Raw genomic sequence first — 18,099 nt, forward strand, 5'->3', positions numbered from 1 at the left:
AATATTTCAACAATTGCTGAAAGAGAATTAAATCAACCAAAGTCAATGGCCAAGGGCCCAACTAGGGAACTAATCCCCACTAATCACTATAATGGTGACTTCAAATAGACTTCAACAAACTTTGCACATCCAAATCGGTGTGTAATAAGTGAATATGGCAATGCTGTTTTCAGAGTTGTTTAATCATCCTCTCGTGACATATTGATTTTATTTGTTTTTTATTTTTATTTTATCTGATTTCTGTGTGGCTGTGAGTCAGTTGTAGTTGTTTTTCTGCTCATCTCTTCTCTTTTTTTCTGTTCTTGTTCCTCTTATCTTCAGCGATGCTGCTTGTTAACCACGTGTCTTCACTAATACTCAACCATCACGAAAACTGAGCAGTGTTGACAGCAGGGTTCTGTCATATCACAAGTGCAATGCAGGTGAGCAACGAAAAAGTTTACTCTGTCAGAAAATCCATATGGATATGGTTATGTGATGAAAATGTCAAAATGGAGTTTTAAAAATCACACACTATGGTAAAAGTGTTTGAGGTCATACTATTGTCCATGGAACTATGCAAAAATAAGTACATATTATGGATCATATGCCCCTGTATATTATAATCATAATTTGTGTGAAAAGGAGTAAAAGTAGTTGGTATTTTATTGGCATGAGTGGTCATTGAACACCACTTGGGAAATTGCAGTGAATTGAATGTAGAGGCACGTTTTTTTGAAGCTTTGCTTTCCCAATGAGGTTGAGAAATATTGTTCTACCAGGAAGACTCGGGAGACCAGATAAAGTATGATAACACCATTAGTTTATTAACAGACCAGCAAGTATTAAATTAGAGGTTCTTTGGCGTAGGCCCCGTCCGTAGCGCTTGTCACGAGGGTAACGGACTCTGCATTTCCTGCCTGAAGATGAAGGCAGGGGAGCAGCCGACCCCCGGGAGGTATAGACAGGGACCGACCTGGTGGTGGTGGGGAGGATGGAGGCAATGCTGGCGTCAGCATCTGTGAACTCAGACATGTGTTAATTACCGATCTTTTATACTCTGAGAATTATGACTTGATTGTATAGGTCTGAATGTGATAAGTGACGTAACATTGAATCTTCCTGCCAGAACTTGCACATAAGCTTCATTTCCTGCATGATGTTCATTCCTAAACACACCAAAAATATTTGTCCCAAGAACAATGAATCTAACTACAAATAAAAAACCTGTCATCTTAAAGGTGACGTAATATCTTGCACCAACGTTTTTCCAAACACTACCCTTACTAACCCTCCTTCCCTTTCCGCCATACATGTATTGCCTCATTCCTCTGACAGGACATGTATTACACTCACTATAAAAACTAACTGTAACTTCATTACAAAAAAAAATTCAGGGCCTCAGCCAGGATCTACTCTACTGCTCTGACCGGCAGCTGTTCAAAAGCCACCGAAAGGTCAAGGGTCAGCATGCTGCTATTGTCAGATTAAGTTTCTAACAACAGTGCATGCTGTAGATTCTGACACTTGTTTGTACTACCCAAGTTCTTCAAATCTCTCCCTCTTTAGATGTCTCCCTGCAGCCTTTAACTTTTTTCCTCAAGAACACACTCAACTGTAAGTCTTTTGACCCAACACACACTCCATTCCACTCTCTTCTATCTGTCTCCCTCGCTTTCTTTCAAGCTGGGGAATGTTGCCACCCTTCTCCAGTATCAGGATGGACCTATTTTTAGCAGGACAGCTGAATGTGAGGGGTCATAAAGCTGGATAAATACAGTGCCAGTTGGCTGGTCGTGGTCTGAGCCAGGTCTTTTTTCTTCACCTCTCTCTTTCTCTCTCCCTCGCTTCAAGGGTCGCTCCTCTTTGTCTGTTCTCCTTTCAACAAGAGAGGTAAGAAAATGATTTTAAAACACATCTAAATTCTGTCTTGACAAGACATTGAGGCTTTTACAGTTATTAAGATATCAACAGCAATAGGACATGGTGGCTGTGTGGTGGCTTTATCAGTCCACAACACTTGTAAGAGGAGGTGGAAGCAAGAGTTATATTTATTTCCTTCCTGATTACAAAAACAGACAGAACCTTTTTGGTAACACTTTATTTTGATGGTCTACATTCAACTAACTATAAGTAGCTTTGCAACTACATGTCAACTAGCATCATTAGAGTATTAGTAGACTGTCTGCATATATGCTAACACTTTATTTTGCTGCTCCCCAACAGACATTCTACTTACTATAAGCAACTTTGCTAGAACGTCAACTTATTCCACTAACCCGAACACAATCGGTCTACTAACAGTCTACTAGTTAGCTGACATGCATTTGCAAAGTTACTTAGTTAGTAAAATGTCTAAAGTGTCATCAGAACTGCAGCAAATTATCTTACCAGTTATCATGCACATATTTTCATAGCAAGTGTGAAATATTGCAAAAGACTGACTATATATCTAAAGGCTTCTTATGTGTGACTTTTGGTGCAAGATTTGATTTTTCAAAAAAAATTTCGTTGGAAAATATGTAGGCCTACAATTTGAATCTCCCAGCAATATGGTCACTACCTACGTGGATGATCAATTGACACTATTACTGACTATTTGATATCTAATATAATGCACTTTTAATAACAAAAATAGCAATAGGCAACTATATATAATATTAATATAATATATTTTATATATGTGTGTGTCACGGTGTGTAGCACAGGAACAAACTGAAGAATCAGAAGAATTGAATTGAACGTAAACTTTAACAGAACAACAGAAACAAAACCTTATAACAGTTACCGGACAAAGAATAACAGGGAAGAACTTAAACAGCAAACAGAAATGAGATAATTAACTGGACACAGCTGGACTAAACTAGCTAAGGAAGGTAACCAATGAAACAGACAAGTGGCAGGAAACTGTGACAAAGGAACATGTGAAAAATCAAATCAAAACACAACAGAAAGACCAAATAAACTAGCGACTGTGTGTGTGTGTGTGTGTGTGTGTGTGTGTGTGTGTGTGTGTGTGTGTGTGTGTGTGTGTGTGTGTGTGTGTGTGTGTGTGTGTGTGTGTGTGTGTGTGTGTGTGTGTGTGTGTGTGTGTGCGCGTGCATGCGTGTGTGCAGGTTTTCATATTTAAAATATAAAATTTTTAATATTTTAAATAGATGTAAATATTTATTAGATTTAAAGCAAACACTGCTCCAAATTATGAATTCGTAAGGATTCATCATAGTCTAATAAATTGCCAGAAGACTGATCATACGACCTTCAGCCTGCTGTTATAAAGGCCAATGCAACTGTACAGTAGGCCTTTAAATATGATATTTAAGGTATTTTACAGGAGACCACTTAAGTGTAGGAATAGATTTAGTATAATATGCAATATTGACACAATTTTATTTTTAAAATTTAAAAATAAAAAATAATGCATCATCGATATCAATGCTTAGGACTCTGAGAGTTAGAAATAATCAATTACTCAATGGGTTGCAGGCATGCTTGTTTGGGTAATCTGGTTTTAATGAACTCCAGTTTCAAATAAAACAAAAGACAACAAATTGCATTATATATATATACTTTATATACTTTTGCATATACTTTTTGGGATCTTATTTTATGCAATCACCCGCTTGCAAGGGCAGCACTTCAACACCAGTGCAGCTGGTAGCTGCGAGTTTATATATAGTCTGAACTGTTAGGCGGCAGTGTCAAAAAGGGCAGAGGTAGGATGGAGGGGGGTGACAGGAAAAGAGCTTGTCCTACATACTTCACATAAAGGTCAACAATGAGAGGAGGCCTCCTCAAGCAAGGCTTTACACTTAACTCTTGATGAAGATAGAGAGAGAGAGAGAGAGAGAGAGAGAGAGAGAGAGAGAGAGAGAGAGAGAGAGAGAGAGAGAGAGAGAGAGAGAGAGAGCAAGTGACAGCCACTATGAGGAAATAAAAGAAAGAACGATGCAGGAGAAGGGTGAGTTAAGCATGATGTCGCAGTATACTTCCCTAAATTTTCATAAAAAATTCTATGCAACTCTGACGATAGCAGACATTTTATTTAAATGTGGGTGACAAAAAAATCCCTATCTGTATTTAGTTTTAAATAAAGTTAAACTTCCTCATCACAACATCCCTTTGAGTCACCAGTAGATATTTAGCAGATGTTTTAGGTCCAAATATAAAGTATAGGATTTTCTGTAACAGCCTAGGGCACAATGCTAACAAGTGTAGGTTATGATTTTCTCTCCAAGTTCATTCATAATGCAAAAAGCATGTTTGTTTGGACAAAAAAAAGTAAATACCAAGGTATTTTCTAAAGTATCATGCAAATACAATGTTATGCTAATCAGTAAAGGTCATGTGTGTCATTTTGTCCAGCATTAAAATTCATTCTCCTTTCCCAGCTTAAAACGGAGTCAGCTAAAAGTAAGCCATAGAGGGTTAAGTTTATATTTGCACTGAAACAAAGTCTGCATTCTCAACAAACAAAAAATGAGTAAAACATTTTACTTTTTAAGGTACAAGTGGCCCTCACTGGGGTGGTACATTTTTGTACCTCTAAGTAAAGGAAAACAATGGTATAATTGTACCCTAAGGACCAATTGTGTTAGCCTAGAAATCTAGACGCACCCTAGCAGCAGCAAATCTAATTTGCAGCCAGGGTAGTCTAGCAATTCTCCGTTGGCATGCGAGCTGGAAAAAACAAACTCTGGTCAGGCCAATCACATTGTGTATAGAGTCGGTGGGCGGGCTTAACATAATGACGGCAGAGTTGACGCAGTTCCGCATGCTATTTAAAAACAAAGAAGCTGGAGTATATTTCAAATAATAATCAAATGAATGATGTCTTTGATTTTACTTATTTTGGCAATAAAAGTTAAATATCCCCATTGACCAAAAAGTAAACATCCATATTGACCGACCACCCCCCTGTATCTGCATGAAATGGTTTGGTCCTGCCTTAGCGCACTGATCAGTAGCCGTGTTTCCATTACAGATTTGCACAACACTTTTGCGATGTTTTCTAAAAGTCGATAAAAAAATATTGCGAAACAACGGCGTTCCCATTCACTGATGTTATTCGACTAAAACTATTTTTTCCTCTCGTCATTCCAAAAATTATGCCATGTAGTTTATGTATATCCCAGGCCACCGCACGCCATTATTTTTAATGGAAGGCGACATGCGTGTTATCCAAGCATTAATGGCAATAAAAGCACCTTATACTTGAGTGGCACATATGACGTGTTTCTTCCTCATATCTGCTTCAAGGTCTTGATAAATTGTGGCATTTTTTTATTCTATTGTCTTTTATGAGTTTTATAAAGAACTCTGTCTCGTCTTCTGTCCAAACATACCATCATCTGTAAATAATGGTCGACTTTTACGTATGCCAGGTTATTGTGACACATTGCTGCCACATATAGAGAAGAGGAAATTTAAACTGAATTTAGAAATGCTTTTGAAATGAAAAATGTTGCGTTTAATAAACAAAATATATTTTTTAAATGAAGACAGAGTTTGGAGTCGAGTGCAGAATAATCTGTTCCCAGAATCCACTGCCTTTGCTGTTATTGTGAGTGTACACAAATAAAAGTACACAGTTTATAGTTTATAATTATGTCTTGCACTTATCTGTATGGCTAAAAATTACGGAGTATTTTGAGTTGTTTCCGCTGTCATAAAGGAAAAAATCCATCAGAAGGCGCCAGTGCCTTCGTCGGCCATGGGTTAAAGAAAACGTAGCCTATTTAGTTTCATAGTTAGGCTATGTTTAAATATTATTATTATTTTAATTTCATATGTTAGTTATGTAAAGTGAGCCGCATGAGTAAGGCTACATAATTAGATGTGCATATGTCTGGGGACATGGATTTTGACCATTTCAATGAATTTTGTTTCCTATGAAGTCTATCTTTAAAATTAATTTCGTTTTGTATACATTTTATCTTAATTTTAATCAATGTTTCATAAACCAATTGGCTGGATTTAATAAACAATTAGGAAATATAGCAGTCGATATAATCGTGACCTGGAGGCGTCGGCGCCATTAATAGCATTGCATGTGAACTGGAGCGCGTCTCACAGACATTGTGGGGTCAAAAATATGTCGCTTGAAATGTCTAATTTTAAACTGAATAATTCAAAACGAAAAGAAATAGGCTACTCTCTGATTATGTAATAAGATGTGCATTTCTCTCTTGGCGCATCCACTACAGCAGAAAAGTGCAGAAAATGGACAACTACTAATATATGAAAAACTTTAGTCGGGGACAGCCCTACTTATTTCACATATTTTTGAACCAACATGTCACAATGTGCATTCTGGGTTGAGCGAGCAGCGCTCAGCAGAATGAGCAAGCTCGAGTAATAGGTCAGTATTAGATTTTGGATAGCTAGCTTGGCTTGTATGTTTGGTGCAGAATGGGTTTGTTAGGGGGGGCCCAACCTCATATTCTTTCATAGGGCCCAAAATTGCTAGCAGCGCCCCTGGCTCTGGTTGGTTGTAGCGCTATCCTATTGTGTGTAGAGGGTGTATTGAGCCCTGCCAATGGTGTGTTCCCAGACCCAACATCTTGATGTGGGTCTGGCTTGTCAGGCTACAATTTTGTACCTTTAAAGGTACAGTTATGTTTTGTTCCCCAAGGAACAAAATTGTACCTCCACTGTACCTTTTTTCAGAGAGTGTGTGCTAAACAAAGCTCAATGTATTTTCACTTTTTATTCTGCGTCATACATTAGCAATACCCCAGATTTTTTTCTTGACAAAGGTGGCTAACATGTGGCTAAATGGACTAAACTCATCTACACTAGTCCGCTTTTACAGCCTTGTTGTGTTTATACTTGTGCTTATGCAAACTATTCTAACTCAAACGGTCCAACTCGTAGATTTTAAATAAAAACTGTAAGAGTTTCAGAAGCTTAGTGGTGGTGACATTGATGTCATGAAACTGTTGTGTAAATTTTGATTTTTACTTCTGTATTTAAGCTCCAAATGTGTGTGCATTTGTGACCATTATCTTGATGAACAACACATGTAACTTTTGTTGGTCATAGAGCTTATTTTCTGTAATAACCTTTAAGCCAATGGAAAAATCTTTTTTTTTTTTTTTGTTGCTTACTTAAAATACAAAAATACATTATGACTACTGAGCTCTATTTAGGGCCCGAGCACCGATGGTGTGAGGACCCTATTTGAATTGCTCTGTCTATTATTATTCTTCTCCGAAATGAATCACATTTTTGAGGACCTAAACATGCTCGAAAACTCATTCAATTTTGCACACACGTCAAAAGTGGTGAAAGTTTATATCTGATATGGGTTTCAGAATTAGGTGTGGCAAAATGGCTCGATGGCACCACCTACAAAATTTCAATTAAGTGCTATGTTTCACGTATAAGTATGAAATTCGGTACAAACATGTAACAGCCCAATACCTGCAAAAAATGGAGCAAAATCTGAACGAAAAAAAGATTTTCGTTGAAGGGCGTGTCCGTGGGCATGCAATGTCTGATCTGCCCCAAACTTCACATGTTTTATTAAGCATTTTATTAAGCATCAAGCCTTTGACCTTGATGTTTTATTAGAGTCCTGGCCAGAAGACATCTACATGCCAATATTCAGATACAGTCATAGTGCCACCTGCGGGCAACAGGAAATGGCATGTTTTACACTGTAATTAACTCCTCATTGAGATTTAACCTGAGCAACAGGTAACAGCGTATTAGGTCAGTCTAATCTGAAAGGCTTAGTTCACCCAAAAATTAAAATTCTGTCATTAATTACTTACCCTCATGTCGTTCGACACCCGTAAGACCTCCGTTCTTCTTCGGAACACAAATGAAGATATTTTAGTTGAAATCCGATGGCTCAGAAAGGCCTCAATTGGCACAATGCACTATACACTCTCAAGACCCATAAAAGGTACTAAAGACATCGTTACAAAGTCCATCTCACTACAGTGGTTCTACAATAACTTTATGAAGCGATGATAATAGTTTCTGTGCGCAAAAAAACCCTAAATAACGACTTATATAGTGATGACCGATTTCAAAACACGCCATCATGAAGCTTCGAAGTGTTATGAATCAGCGTGTCGAATCATGATTCGGATTGCATGTCAAACCGCCAAACTGCTGAAAACCGCTGAATCGACTCGCTAATTCATAACGCCTCAAAGCTTTATGATGCTGAGTTTTGAAATCAGTCATCACTATATAAGTCGTTATTTTGTTTTTTTTTTGCGCACAAAAACTATTCTCGTTGATTCATAAAGTTATTGTAGAACCACTGTAGTGAGATGGACTTTGTAACTACGTCTTTAGTACCTTTTATGGGTCTTGAGAGTGTAAAGAACATTGTGCCAATGGAGGCCTTTCTGAGCCATCGGATTTCAACTAAAATATCTTCATTTGTGTTCCGAAGATGAACGGAGGTCTTACAGGTGTCGAACGACATGAGGGTAAGTAATTAATGACAGAATTTTCATTTTTGGGTGAACTAACCCTTTAAGGTCTTAGCGATGATAAAATGTAAAGATCTTGAGTTTTCCCTGAAGGGCGTGTCCATGGCCGCCTGACAAAGTCTGATGTTTCGCCATGACACAGGAAGCTGTTGTAAGTCAGGCATACAATGTCCGATCTGCCCCAAACATCACATGTTTTATTAAAGTCCTGGCCTGAAGACATCTACAAGCCAATATTTAGTTAGAGGCACCTGCTTGCAATATGAAACGGAATGCTTTACACTGTAATTCGCTCCATGAAACACATATAAATATGCCAGGAAATACTAAACATGCTAGAAACACGTTAAATCATGCAACACTAAACACTAAAGCATGCTATTATCGTCATGAAACAGGAGTTTGTTGTAACTCAAGCATACATTAGACATGTTTGAAAAGTGCCCTGGCTTGAAGACATCTACACGCCAAAATGTAGTTATAGTCATAGCGCCACCAGCTGGTAGCAGGAAGTGTGGCAAATACAAATGACTGACGTAATCCTCCTATTTTAATATACTTAAATGCATATTGCCCACTGTGCTCTGTTTTCCTAAAGCCACCAGGTGGCGGTGGAACGGGTGCGAGGGACCTTTCATCGCTGCTTGCAGCTTTAATGATTATTATTCTAGCCCAACATTGACTCAACCAATAAAGTGAATCTGGGGTAAAATGATCTCTTTGACCAACCATTGGCAGATGCTCAGGAAACCTGTTTGAAAACAACCATCAATGTACCACACTCCTAACAGCACTTTTTTATTTGGCTATGCACTATGTAACCAATTTCACCTTCCCCTTTCAGTAAAGATGCCTCACGCATATCCATTCCTGAGCCCCGATCAGAAGAAAGAGCTGAATGATATTGCTCAGAGGATCGTTGCTCCCGGCAAGGGAATTCTTGCAGCTGATGAGTCCACAGGTACACTCAAGGCTCAATATGCTTCCAAAATGATACTTAACCCAAATAGAGAATTCTGACTTTATTTCCTGGCTTTCTTTTTACCCTGCGGTCGCTATAGGTAGCGTTGCAAAGCGGTTCCAGAGCATCAATGCTGAGAACACAGAGGAGAACAGAAGGTTGTACCGTCAATTGCTTTTCACTGCTGATGACTGCATCAAGCCCTGCATCGGTGGAGTCATCCTTTTCCATGAGACTCTCTATCAGAAGACTGATGATGGCAAGCTTTTCTCTCAGTTGATTAAAGAGAGAGGAATGGTGGTAGGAATCAAGGTGGACAAGGGTGTTGTACCTCTGGCGGGCACCAACGGAGAGACAACCACACAGGGTAATGACCTCTCTTCCCAGCCTTTTTAATTTATGAATTGTATTCCCTCTCCTCACTAAAGTTCACACTTTAATATTAATGTCCGTCTCAGGTCTGGATGGGCTGTATGAGCGCTGCGCTCAGTATAAAAAAGACGGTGCTGACTTTGCTAAATGGCGTTGTGTGTTGAAGATCACTCCCACTACTCCCTCCCGTCTTGCCATTATTGAGAATGCCAATGTGCTCGCCCGCTACGCCAGCATCTGCCAGATGGTAAGACCTGTTTTGCTTTGAACATCAAGTAGCGACATAACACAAATCATAGTTTTCAGTCCTGTAACTGGTACTAATAATGTAAATGAATGTGTTAATTTCCACAATGGTCAAAGCCATGCATTTCAACTTCCAGTTGTCTGCTTTAATTAATCATTAGCTAACGATTTGCAAAGGTATCATTATGTTATGACTTTACTTGTTGAGGCACATGACTATTAACAAAGTTAATTCAAAAGCCATAACCACAATGACATGTTACTTAAAGGGGAACTTCAGCACTGGGAAGATGAATGTGTATTTAAACTGGGTCATTTATGTAGTAGAAATGTGAAATTATTTTTGAATTTGGTGCCTTCTAGACTGAGAAAAGACAGAAAAGGTATTTTTGCCTCATGTGGATGAAAGACAACAACTCCCAGGATGCACTTGCTTCGCTGCTCTGGACATTTTTGAAAGCTTCGAGCTGCTCTTTTGGTGTGAAAGTTTGAGTTTTGAAGTGAGAAGGTGTGGTTGTGTTTATGTAGCTTTAGAAAAGGGTGTTTTGTGAATCTTCATTTGCTGATGCAGTAATCATTACAGTTTTTCTCAAATGCTAAAACACATTTCACAAACGTTTCCTCCATGTTCCCCAATGTCTTAACACAACACCCTTTTCTAAAGCTACATAAACACAACCACACCTTCTCACTTCAAAACTCAAACTTTCACACCAAAAGAGCAGCTCGAAGCTTTCAAAAATGTAAACACTATACACATCATTACACACTGCAGCAAAACAATTGAAAACACAATGCTCAATTTGTGAGAAAGTTCTTTGTTTCATAACTGCCAATGCATATTTTTAGAAACTTTACAGTAATGGATCTTCTTAGATCTCTGCAGAGGATTAGGCATTTAGATTTGTGAGTTTCATATGAAGAGTATAAATCTAGTAAATTCTGCATGTACATTACTGTAACACAACTCAATGCAAAAACAGAATCTATTGCACACAACAATACTCTTGAAAACATGATCAGGGTGTGAAGTTTTTTTTATTTACTTTATTCACACCACAATCACTGTGCGGCATCATGTCGCTGACCTGCATTGGGCCACATCACCTCATCCACATCGCAGGCTATATTGTCTCTTGCCAGGCACCGCGGGAAAAACACCCTGGAATGGCGAATTCATCCTTGGAAGGCCTCCACTGGGATGTCAACACAGGCCAGCTCCATTGCCCTTAGGAGGTTCTCTCTAGTGTATGGTTGTCTGTCATAAACCTTCCATCTCCACAATGAGAAGAACTCCTCTATAGGGTTCAGGAAAGGGGAGTAGGGTGGCAGACAGACGTTTAAAAAGTGGTTACTATTGGTGGTGAACCACTCTCTGATTTGGTTTGTTCTGTGGAAGCGTACATTGTCCCAAATGATCACATAGATGTGATGTGTGGGCCCAGGATGATGTTGTTAGTGGTCCAGGAGGATGTCTTTTAGCTCCTCTAGGAAGGTGAGGTGACGTTGGGTGTTGTTAGACCCAAGGACAGCATGCCGATGGACAAGCCCCTCCAAACCCATGGCTGCACAAAGAGTAATATTACCCCCCCGTTGGCCAGGAACCTCAGTGATGGCTCTTTGGCCAATGATGTTACGGCCTCTTTGCCTTCGTTTCTGCAGGTTGAAGCCAGCCTCATCCAGGAAATGGTACTCATGAGGTCTGGCCATCGCGTCCAACTGTAATATCCTCTGTGAAAATGTGAAAGTGCACAGGTGTTCAGAACAACAGTCAATCAGGTAGCACAGTATTGTCCAGAAGTAATGTAGGCCACTGAGCAACATAGTATGTCCACTAACTGTACTGTGAACATGGATGTATACTTACTTGCACATACTCGTAACGTAGGTCTTTGTGTCGCGCAGAGTTGCGCTCAAAGGGAACCCTATAGACCTGTTTCATCTGCATCTTTTGGCGCCGGAGAACTCGGTCTATTGTGGCCAAGCTGACATCATCAATGCTCTCAAAGTTGACATTATCGGCAATGACTTTGTCTCTGATCTCCCGGAGTCTGATGAGGTTGTTCTCACAAACCATATCCACAATGAGGGTTTCTTGTGCCGCTGTAAATATGGCAACCCTCCCACCTCTATGTGGCATTCTTTCAACTCTAAAGAAAGAAACGTGTGTTGTCAATTGACATGTTTTACAATACCGTAACAACTGATTTGAAACCAATAGACTACCATCACAGGCTTGTAAAATTGTATTGTGACAAAGAAAGCAATAGAGTACAATACCTGTTGTGTTGTCTGAATGCCCTGATAATGGTGGCCACGGTGAACCTACTCAGGTTTTGACGGACTCTTATACCCCTTTTCCACCAAGGCAGTGCTAGAGCTAATTCAGAGCCAGAGCTAGTCCCAGTTCTTAGTTGGTTCGACTGTGGAGCCTTCTAAGAACCGGTTTGATTTTCCACCTGCTGAGAGCCACAACAGAGCCAGGTCTTACGTCACTGTATACGTTGCCAAAAAAACACATATTTTACCCCCAAATGTGCTTTTTACCAGGGAAGCCCCCCTGAAACGCGATTGGGCATGTTTTGAGTTGCAATTGGATGGGATTTGTTGTGAAAACCTGGCAACCCTGGGCAGCGGGAAACACAAACACACCAGGCTTGTTCGAGATGCATCGGCGCTGCGCAGACCGATCCACGTATGATATATAAAAAAAAAGCATGAGTGAATCAAAAGGAGTCGTGTGCTCTCGCTGGACTCGTTGTCATACGGCGATCGGTCTCTGCACAGCACCGCTGCGAACAAGCCTTCCATCAACAATGCAAACGTTGCATTACTATTGATTCACATGGCTTTACGATCCTACATCGGCATCAAAACACAACGAAAACACAGCGAATCCAACGCATTCATGCAGTTTGCCGTAATTTGTATAGACGGAGATTACAAACGACCAGCAGCTGTTAGCTCCATTAGCTGCTATTTCACAATGGCGGATCTCCAGTTTGTGTTGGTCTTGTTGACCCCGCCCCCAGCGCCTGACGTAATCGGTTCTTACTTCTAGCCCTGTTCTAGCCCAGCAATGTTTTGGTGCTACTTAAGAACCACTTTTCCTGGCTCGGAGCTGGAGCTTTGGGTGTGGAAACACAGAAACTAGGCTCTGGCTCCGATCTAGCTCTAGATCTGCCTTGGTGGAAAAGGGGTATTAGTCCTGCTTCAGCCATTGTCATTGTCTCTCCCTTGTTGGCCTCCTCCTCTCCCTTGTTGGCCTGCTCCTCTTCTTCCATGGCCAGCTCTTCTCCCTCCTCTGACTCGAATTCCTGACTCTGCCTTCATCCATTGTGTTTGTTTGGAATCTTCAGCAAACTGTGCACTCTGAACTTGCTTTTATACATGTGGTCACAGCATTAGCAACAAGTGTCTTCAATTTTGAGTCGCTGTGTGTAATGAATGACGCCAAGTGTGTTCATTGTGTTCAAATATTGCTGACTGTGGCAAGCATTTTGCATCACATGAGCTTTCATTTGAGAATATGAGCAGAGTTATTTTGCAACTTGTGTTTTAGCAAGGAAAAATGTGTTAAGATTTATGAGAACCAGTGATGCCAGTAACGCGTTACTTAGTACTTTTTCAAAGTAACTGTGGCAACACCGATGAGAATGGAGGATTGTGTTTTGTGAATTGTGTTTTCACGTGAAATGTGTTTATGATATTGGAAAATGATGGCTAGATTTAGTAAATGTGTTTAGACAACTGGTAATTTGGTTTAGAGGATTGGCTTTTGTGTTTTAGCATTTGAGAAAAACTGTAAAAAATGGTTTAGCTCTTCATGAGTCATACATTTACTCGTGATTATTTGTGCATTAGTTAAGCATGAATTAATGCATATTAGTGCACCCATATTGTAAAGTGTTACCTTTTTATTTAATTGTATTTCATTGCGATTAGAATTCTAATTGTTCCCTTCTGTCTGTGACCCTTTCAGAAAACAGACTGACTTATAGTATTCACATGCACAAGGTGTCTGATGATTTATTTATATTCATTGCTGTTGTCTCTGCCAGCATGGTATCGTGCCCATTGTGGAGCCTGAGATCCTGCCTGATGGTGACCACGACTTGAAGAGATGCCAGTATGTGACAGAGAAGGTCCTGGCGGCTGTGTACAAGGCTCTGTCTGACCACCACGTGTACCTGGAGGGAACCCTGCTAAAACCCAACATGGTGACCGCCGGTCACTCTTGCTCCCACAAGTACGCCCCTCAGGAAATTGCCATGGCAACTGTCACCGCCCTGCGTCGCACTGTTCCCCCTGCAGTTCCTGGTGAGTCACACGCTGACGCAGTCATCGTCTTATTAAAACATTTATAGCTTACACTATAGCTTAATTTCTGTGTTACTCCCACAATGCAGATATTCAGCCTCATGTACTATAAATTGAATGTAAATTGAATTAAATGTGAACATATTAGGTGTGTAAATTGGATATGTTCCGACACTGATTCTCTTAGCCAGCAATATGATATTTGCAGATACCTCAAAACATGCCACCGGCCCGGGATCCATATATCAATATTATGATATTATGTGCCTATTATCACAACCCGTTAAATTTTTATTAACTCACAAATTCAACCAAAATATAACGTGAACATTGAATTGAAAATTGGAAATCCTTATAGCCACAACATGAAATAAAATGAAATACTGAAAAAAGTTGCATATGAGGTCATCAATCATCTGATCATCTTGTGCCATGAGATAAACAATGACAACAGTCAATAAAGTCTTTCAGTCTTCTGCGCTTTCTATATTGTGCACATCTACTATCCCCATTAGAACATGAGGTGAAAATATACATTTTTACAGAAAAAGAAATATAAAAAATTAGGCTGTTAAACTTAAAAATCTAATATTTGATGACAGCTCTTTTTATGACAGTCAAACAAGTCTTTAAGTATATATTCTAGATAAATAAAAACCCAGATTTTTTTACGCATTGCATTGATACATGCAAGTCGCCACCACCCATTCCCAGCAGTCGCCACCAACCGTGTGTCCTTGAGCAAGGCACTTTACTCCATGTTGCTCCAGGGGGATTGTCCCTATAATAAGTGCACTGTAAGTCTCTTTGGTTAAAAGCGTCTGCCAAATGCATAAATGTAATTGTAAATGATACATCATATCATTATAATGCTCTAAGAATAAGTTTATGTATGATTAACACACATTCATTGCGATCTGAAGTATCCATTTATAATCTACTTTTAGAGTTCATCTAATTAGCACATTTTAAGCTGCAAAACAAAGAGACACAACTTGAACCTTTATCATCTTTATCCCCAAAAGGCATCACCTTCCTGTCCGGAGGCCAGAGTGAGGAGGAGGCCTCGATCAATCTGAGCGCCATTAACCAGTGTCCCCTGATCAAACCATGGGCCCTCACCTTCTCTTACGGCCGTGCCCTGCAAGCCTCCGCACTGAAAGCCTGGGGGGGCAAGAAGGAGAATGGCAAGGCCTGCCAGGATGAATTTGTCAAGAGAGCATTAGTACGTAAACAACCTTACAATGCCAATTAACAGCTATGATCAGTGTTGCCAGTTCCACTGATGTGGATGTTTAGACCCCATAGCATAATAAAGTATGACAGACACTAATAGCAGCTGTCAAACATCCCCACCTACAGTTTGAACCACACGCTACATGTTGTCACTATTAATCATCATACACTCTAAAAAAAGAATGGGTTGTTTCAACCCATCTTTGGGTCAAATATGGACAAACCCAACCATTTGGTTTGTAATTTTAATTTAAAAACCCACTGCACATAGCTGTATAGAGAGTGAAACTTTATACACTTTTTCAGCAGCCTTGGATCTGGAAGTGTTTTCCCCAATCATTTTGTCTCATAGGCATTTTAAGCCTTTTTTTGAAAGAGTGAATTAAAACATGAACAAAACCAACCAGTTACAAGGTGAATAACAACATTACAAACTGTGATTTGAAGCAAAAAGGGATGAAGTATGAATGGTAAAAAAAGAAAGAGCAGATATAGACTGTTGATTATCTGTAGATGCCCTACTTTTTTTCTTGTTGAGAAGTCGCTTCACTCGGATATAGGCTACTTTACTTGCCAAAAGGGAAGAAAATATTATCACAACTTCATTTTCGTGCCGGCTTTAAGTCGTTTGAGAGCGTAAGGAGACTAACTTGAACATAGTTTGCAGTGCTTCATGGTTGTAGACGGGCACTAAAGAGTTCTTTTGGCATGACTTACATGTTTCGATTGGAGAAGATTTTGCAGAATCATGGGTAATGTAGTTTTTCACCAGGAATTCCACTGTAAAACGATTATTTACTAAAATAATGTGGTTTGATGACTTAAACAAAAGCATGTACCAATTTTAACAACTTCGTAGGTCACAGTAGGTTGGTTTTTAAAGTGCCCCTATTATGTTTTTTTTTTAGATATTACCTTTAATGTATGGTGCAAAATAGCTTTTTGTAAATATAAAATCTCTGCAAAGTTTCAAAGATCCAAGTGCATGATAATTGAAAGAAAGAACCGGTTCTAAACTGCCTGAAATTAATTGTCGGTAATTCAAGTCTAAATTTCTGCACAAACCTAATGTAACAAATAATGCATATTGCCAGCCTATGATCTTCATTGGCTGCCCGGTCTACTTTGACCCACTCTTAAACGCTGTAGTTGTGCCTGAGACTGGAAGAGTTTGGTACATGTTGTCGAAATGTCGACTTTTCTTCACTGCGAAAGCAAATCCATTTTGCATGCACTTCTAAAGATTGAGGACTCATGCAGGAATTGATACGAAGTGCTCAGGAAGCATCTGGAGTTGAAATTCAGATAAGGTAATGGCCGTTTTTTCCCCCCACACATGCTGTAAGCGTTAGAACAATCACAAATAATTGGGCCACCTGACCAATCAGAGCCGAGGAAGCTCTCAGAAAGGAGGGGTTAGAGAGACTGAGTCCTTTATTGTTTCAGACACTGTGAGAAAAGAGATGATGCTGCAATGTATATTATGAGAAAAGTGTTTATTGACCTTGAATGCATATAAACCTATTGTAGGAGACCAGCAAAACAAAATTTGGAGACTTTAAAATAGCATAATAGGGGCTCTTTAAAGGTTCATAAGTTACTGTCAAAAATTAAATCCCCGATAGAAAAAAAATATGGGAATATTACTTCTGGAACCCGACAGTTGCCCTCTCTTAAATATCATACATGTTTAGATTGGCTCTAATTTAATTGAGTCACACAGAATTTTTGGTTCCAGTATGAACACAGTGGTATTCTTTGCAAAAAAAATTGACATCCTGTATTTTACTAAACTCATGTGTTGATTTCCTCTACAGAACAACAGCGCAGCAGCCATCGGTAAATATGTCTCCAAAGGAGACACCGGATCTGCAGCGGGAGAGTCTCTGTTCGTGGCCAACCACGCTTATTAAAGAAACACAAAATGACCACACTTGATCATCTGTCTGTTCTGTCATGTACACAGTGTGATGAATCATTTCTGGGCTCACTGTTATTCCTGTAGTAATTTTTCCACTGTCATTTGACAATGATGTCGAAGAAAATAAGTGTCATTGTAATTGACCAAACGGATAAAATCTTCCAGGGCACCCTCGTTTCATATTTGCAACCCTTTCCTTTTCTTTTTCACTATATAATTGCATTATTTGGCAAAAGAATAAAGAACCAACCTACCAACACAGTGTTTGATTGCCTTCACAAGTTTGTGCTCTCTGTATCATCAATTTTAGCAACTTTGAATGTTGCCAATTGTAGTAATTTATTTACAGTATTAAATGCATTTTAATAACTATTTAATTCAGTTCTGTATCTGAGCTGTTTCAGATAACAGACTGACTTGACTGACACAAAATGTCATGATTATAAACAGGGACGGACTGGGGCTAAAAAACAGCCCTGGACTTTCTCCCAAATAGGCCCATCATCCGGCCATTTGCCCCTAGCCGTGCGCAACAGAAACTAGCAAGGATGTACTATGCCACAATACTGTCAGACTATCAGACAAGGTATTCACAACAAGTGACATCTCAA

At 39.5% G+C, this 18,099-nt stretch overlaps 1 protein-coding gene across 1 annotated transcript; it reads left to right on the plus strand.

The window, feature by feature from the left end:
• The first annotated feature begins 1,586 nt into the window (after positions 1-1,586).
• On the plus strand, positions 1,587-17,747 carry aldoab (aldolase a, fructose-bisphosphate, b). Its single transcript, XM_079801632.1, has 7 exons — positions 1,587-1,872; positions 9,277-9,393; positions 9,494-9,760; positions 9,852-10,012; positions 14,073-14,331; positions 15,357-15,556; positions 17,385-17,747. The coding sequence occupies exons 2-7, from the start codon at positions 9,282-9,284 to the stop codon at positions 17,478-17,480; spliced, it is 1,095 nt and encodes a 364-aa protein (XP_079657758.1). The 5' UTR covers positions 1,587-1,872; positions 9,277-9,281; the 3' UTR covers positions 17,481-17,747.
• Positions 17,748-18,099: the final 352 nt, after the last annotated feature.

The sequence above is a fragment of the Gobio gobio genome (genome assembly GCF_949357685.1).
Source record: "Gobio gobio genome assembly, chromosome: 20".
Classification (NCBI taxonomy): domain Eukaryota; kingdom Metazoa; phylum Chordata; class Actinopteri; order Cypriniformes; family Gobionidae; genus Gobio; species Gobio gobio.

What these genes read in the sequence shown, in the direction of transcription:
- aldoab (XM_079801632.1), top strand. Translation starts at nt 9,282, where the DNA reads ATGCCTCACGCATATCCATTCCTGAGCCCCGATCAGAAGAAAGAGCTG. An exon ending in CGGAGAGACAACCACACAGG is followed by an intron (nt 9,761 to 9,851) that starts GTAATGACCTCT and finishes TGTCCGTCTCAG; the next exon opens with GTCTGGATGGGCTGTATGAG. An exon ending in TGTTCCCCCTGCAGTTCCTG is followed by an intron (nt 14,332 to 15,356) that starts GTGAGTCACACG and finishes TATCCCCAAAAG; the next exon opens with GCATCACCTTCCTGTCCGGA.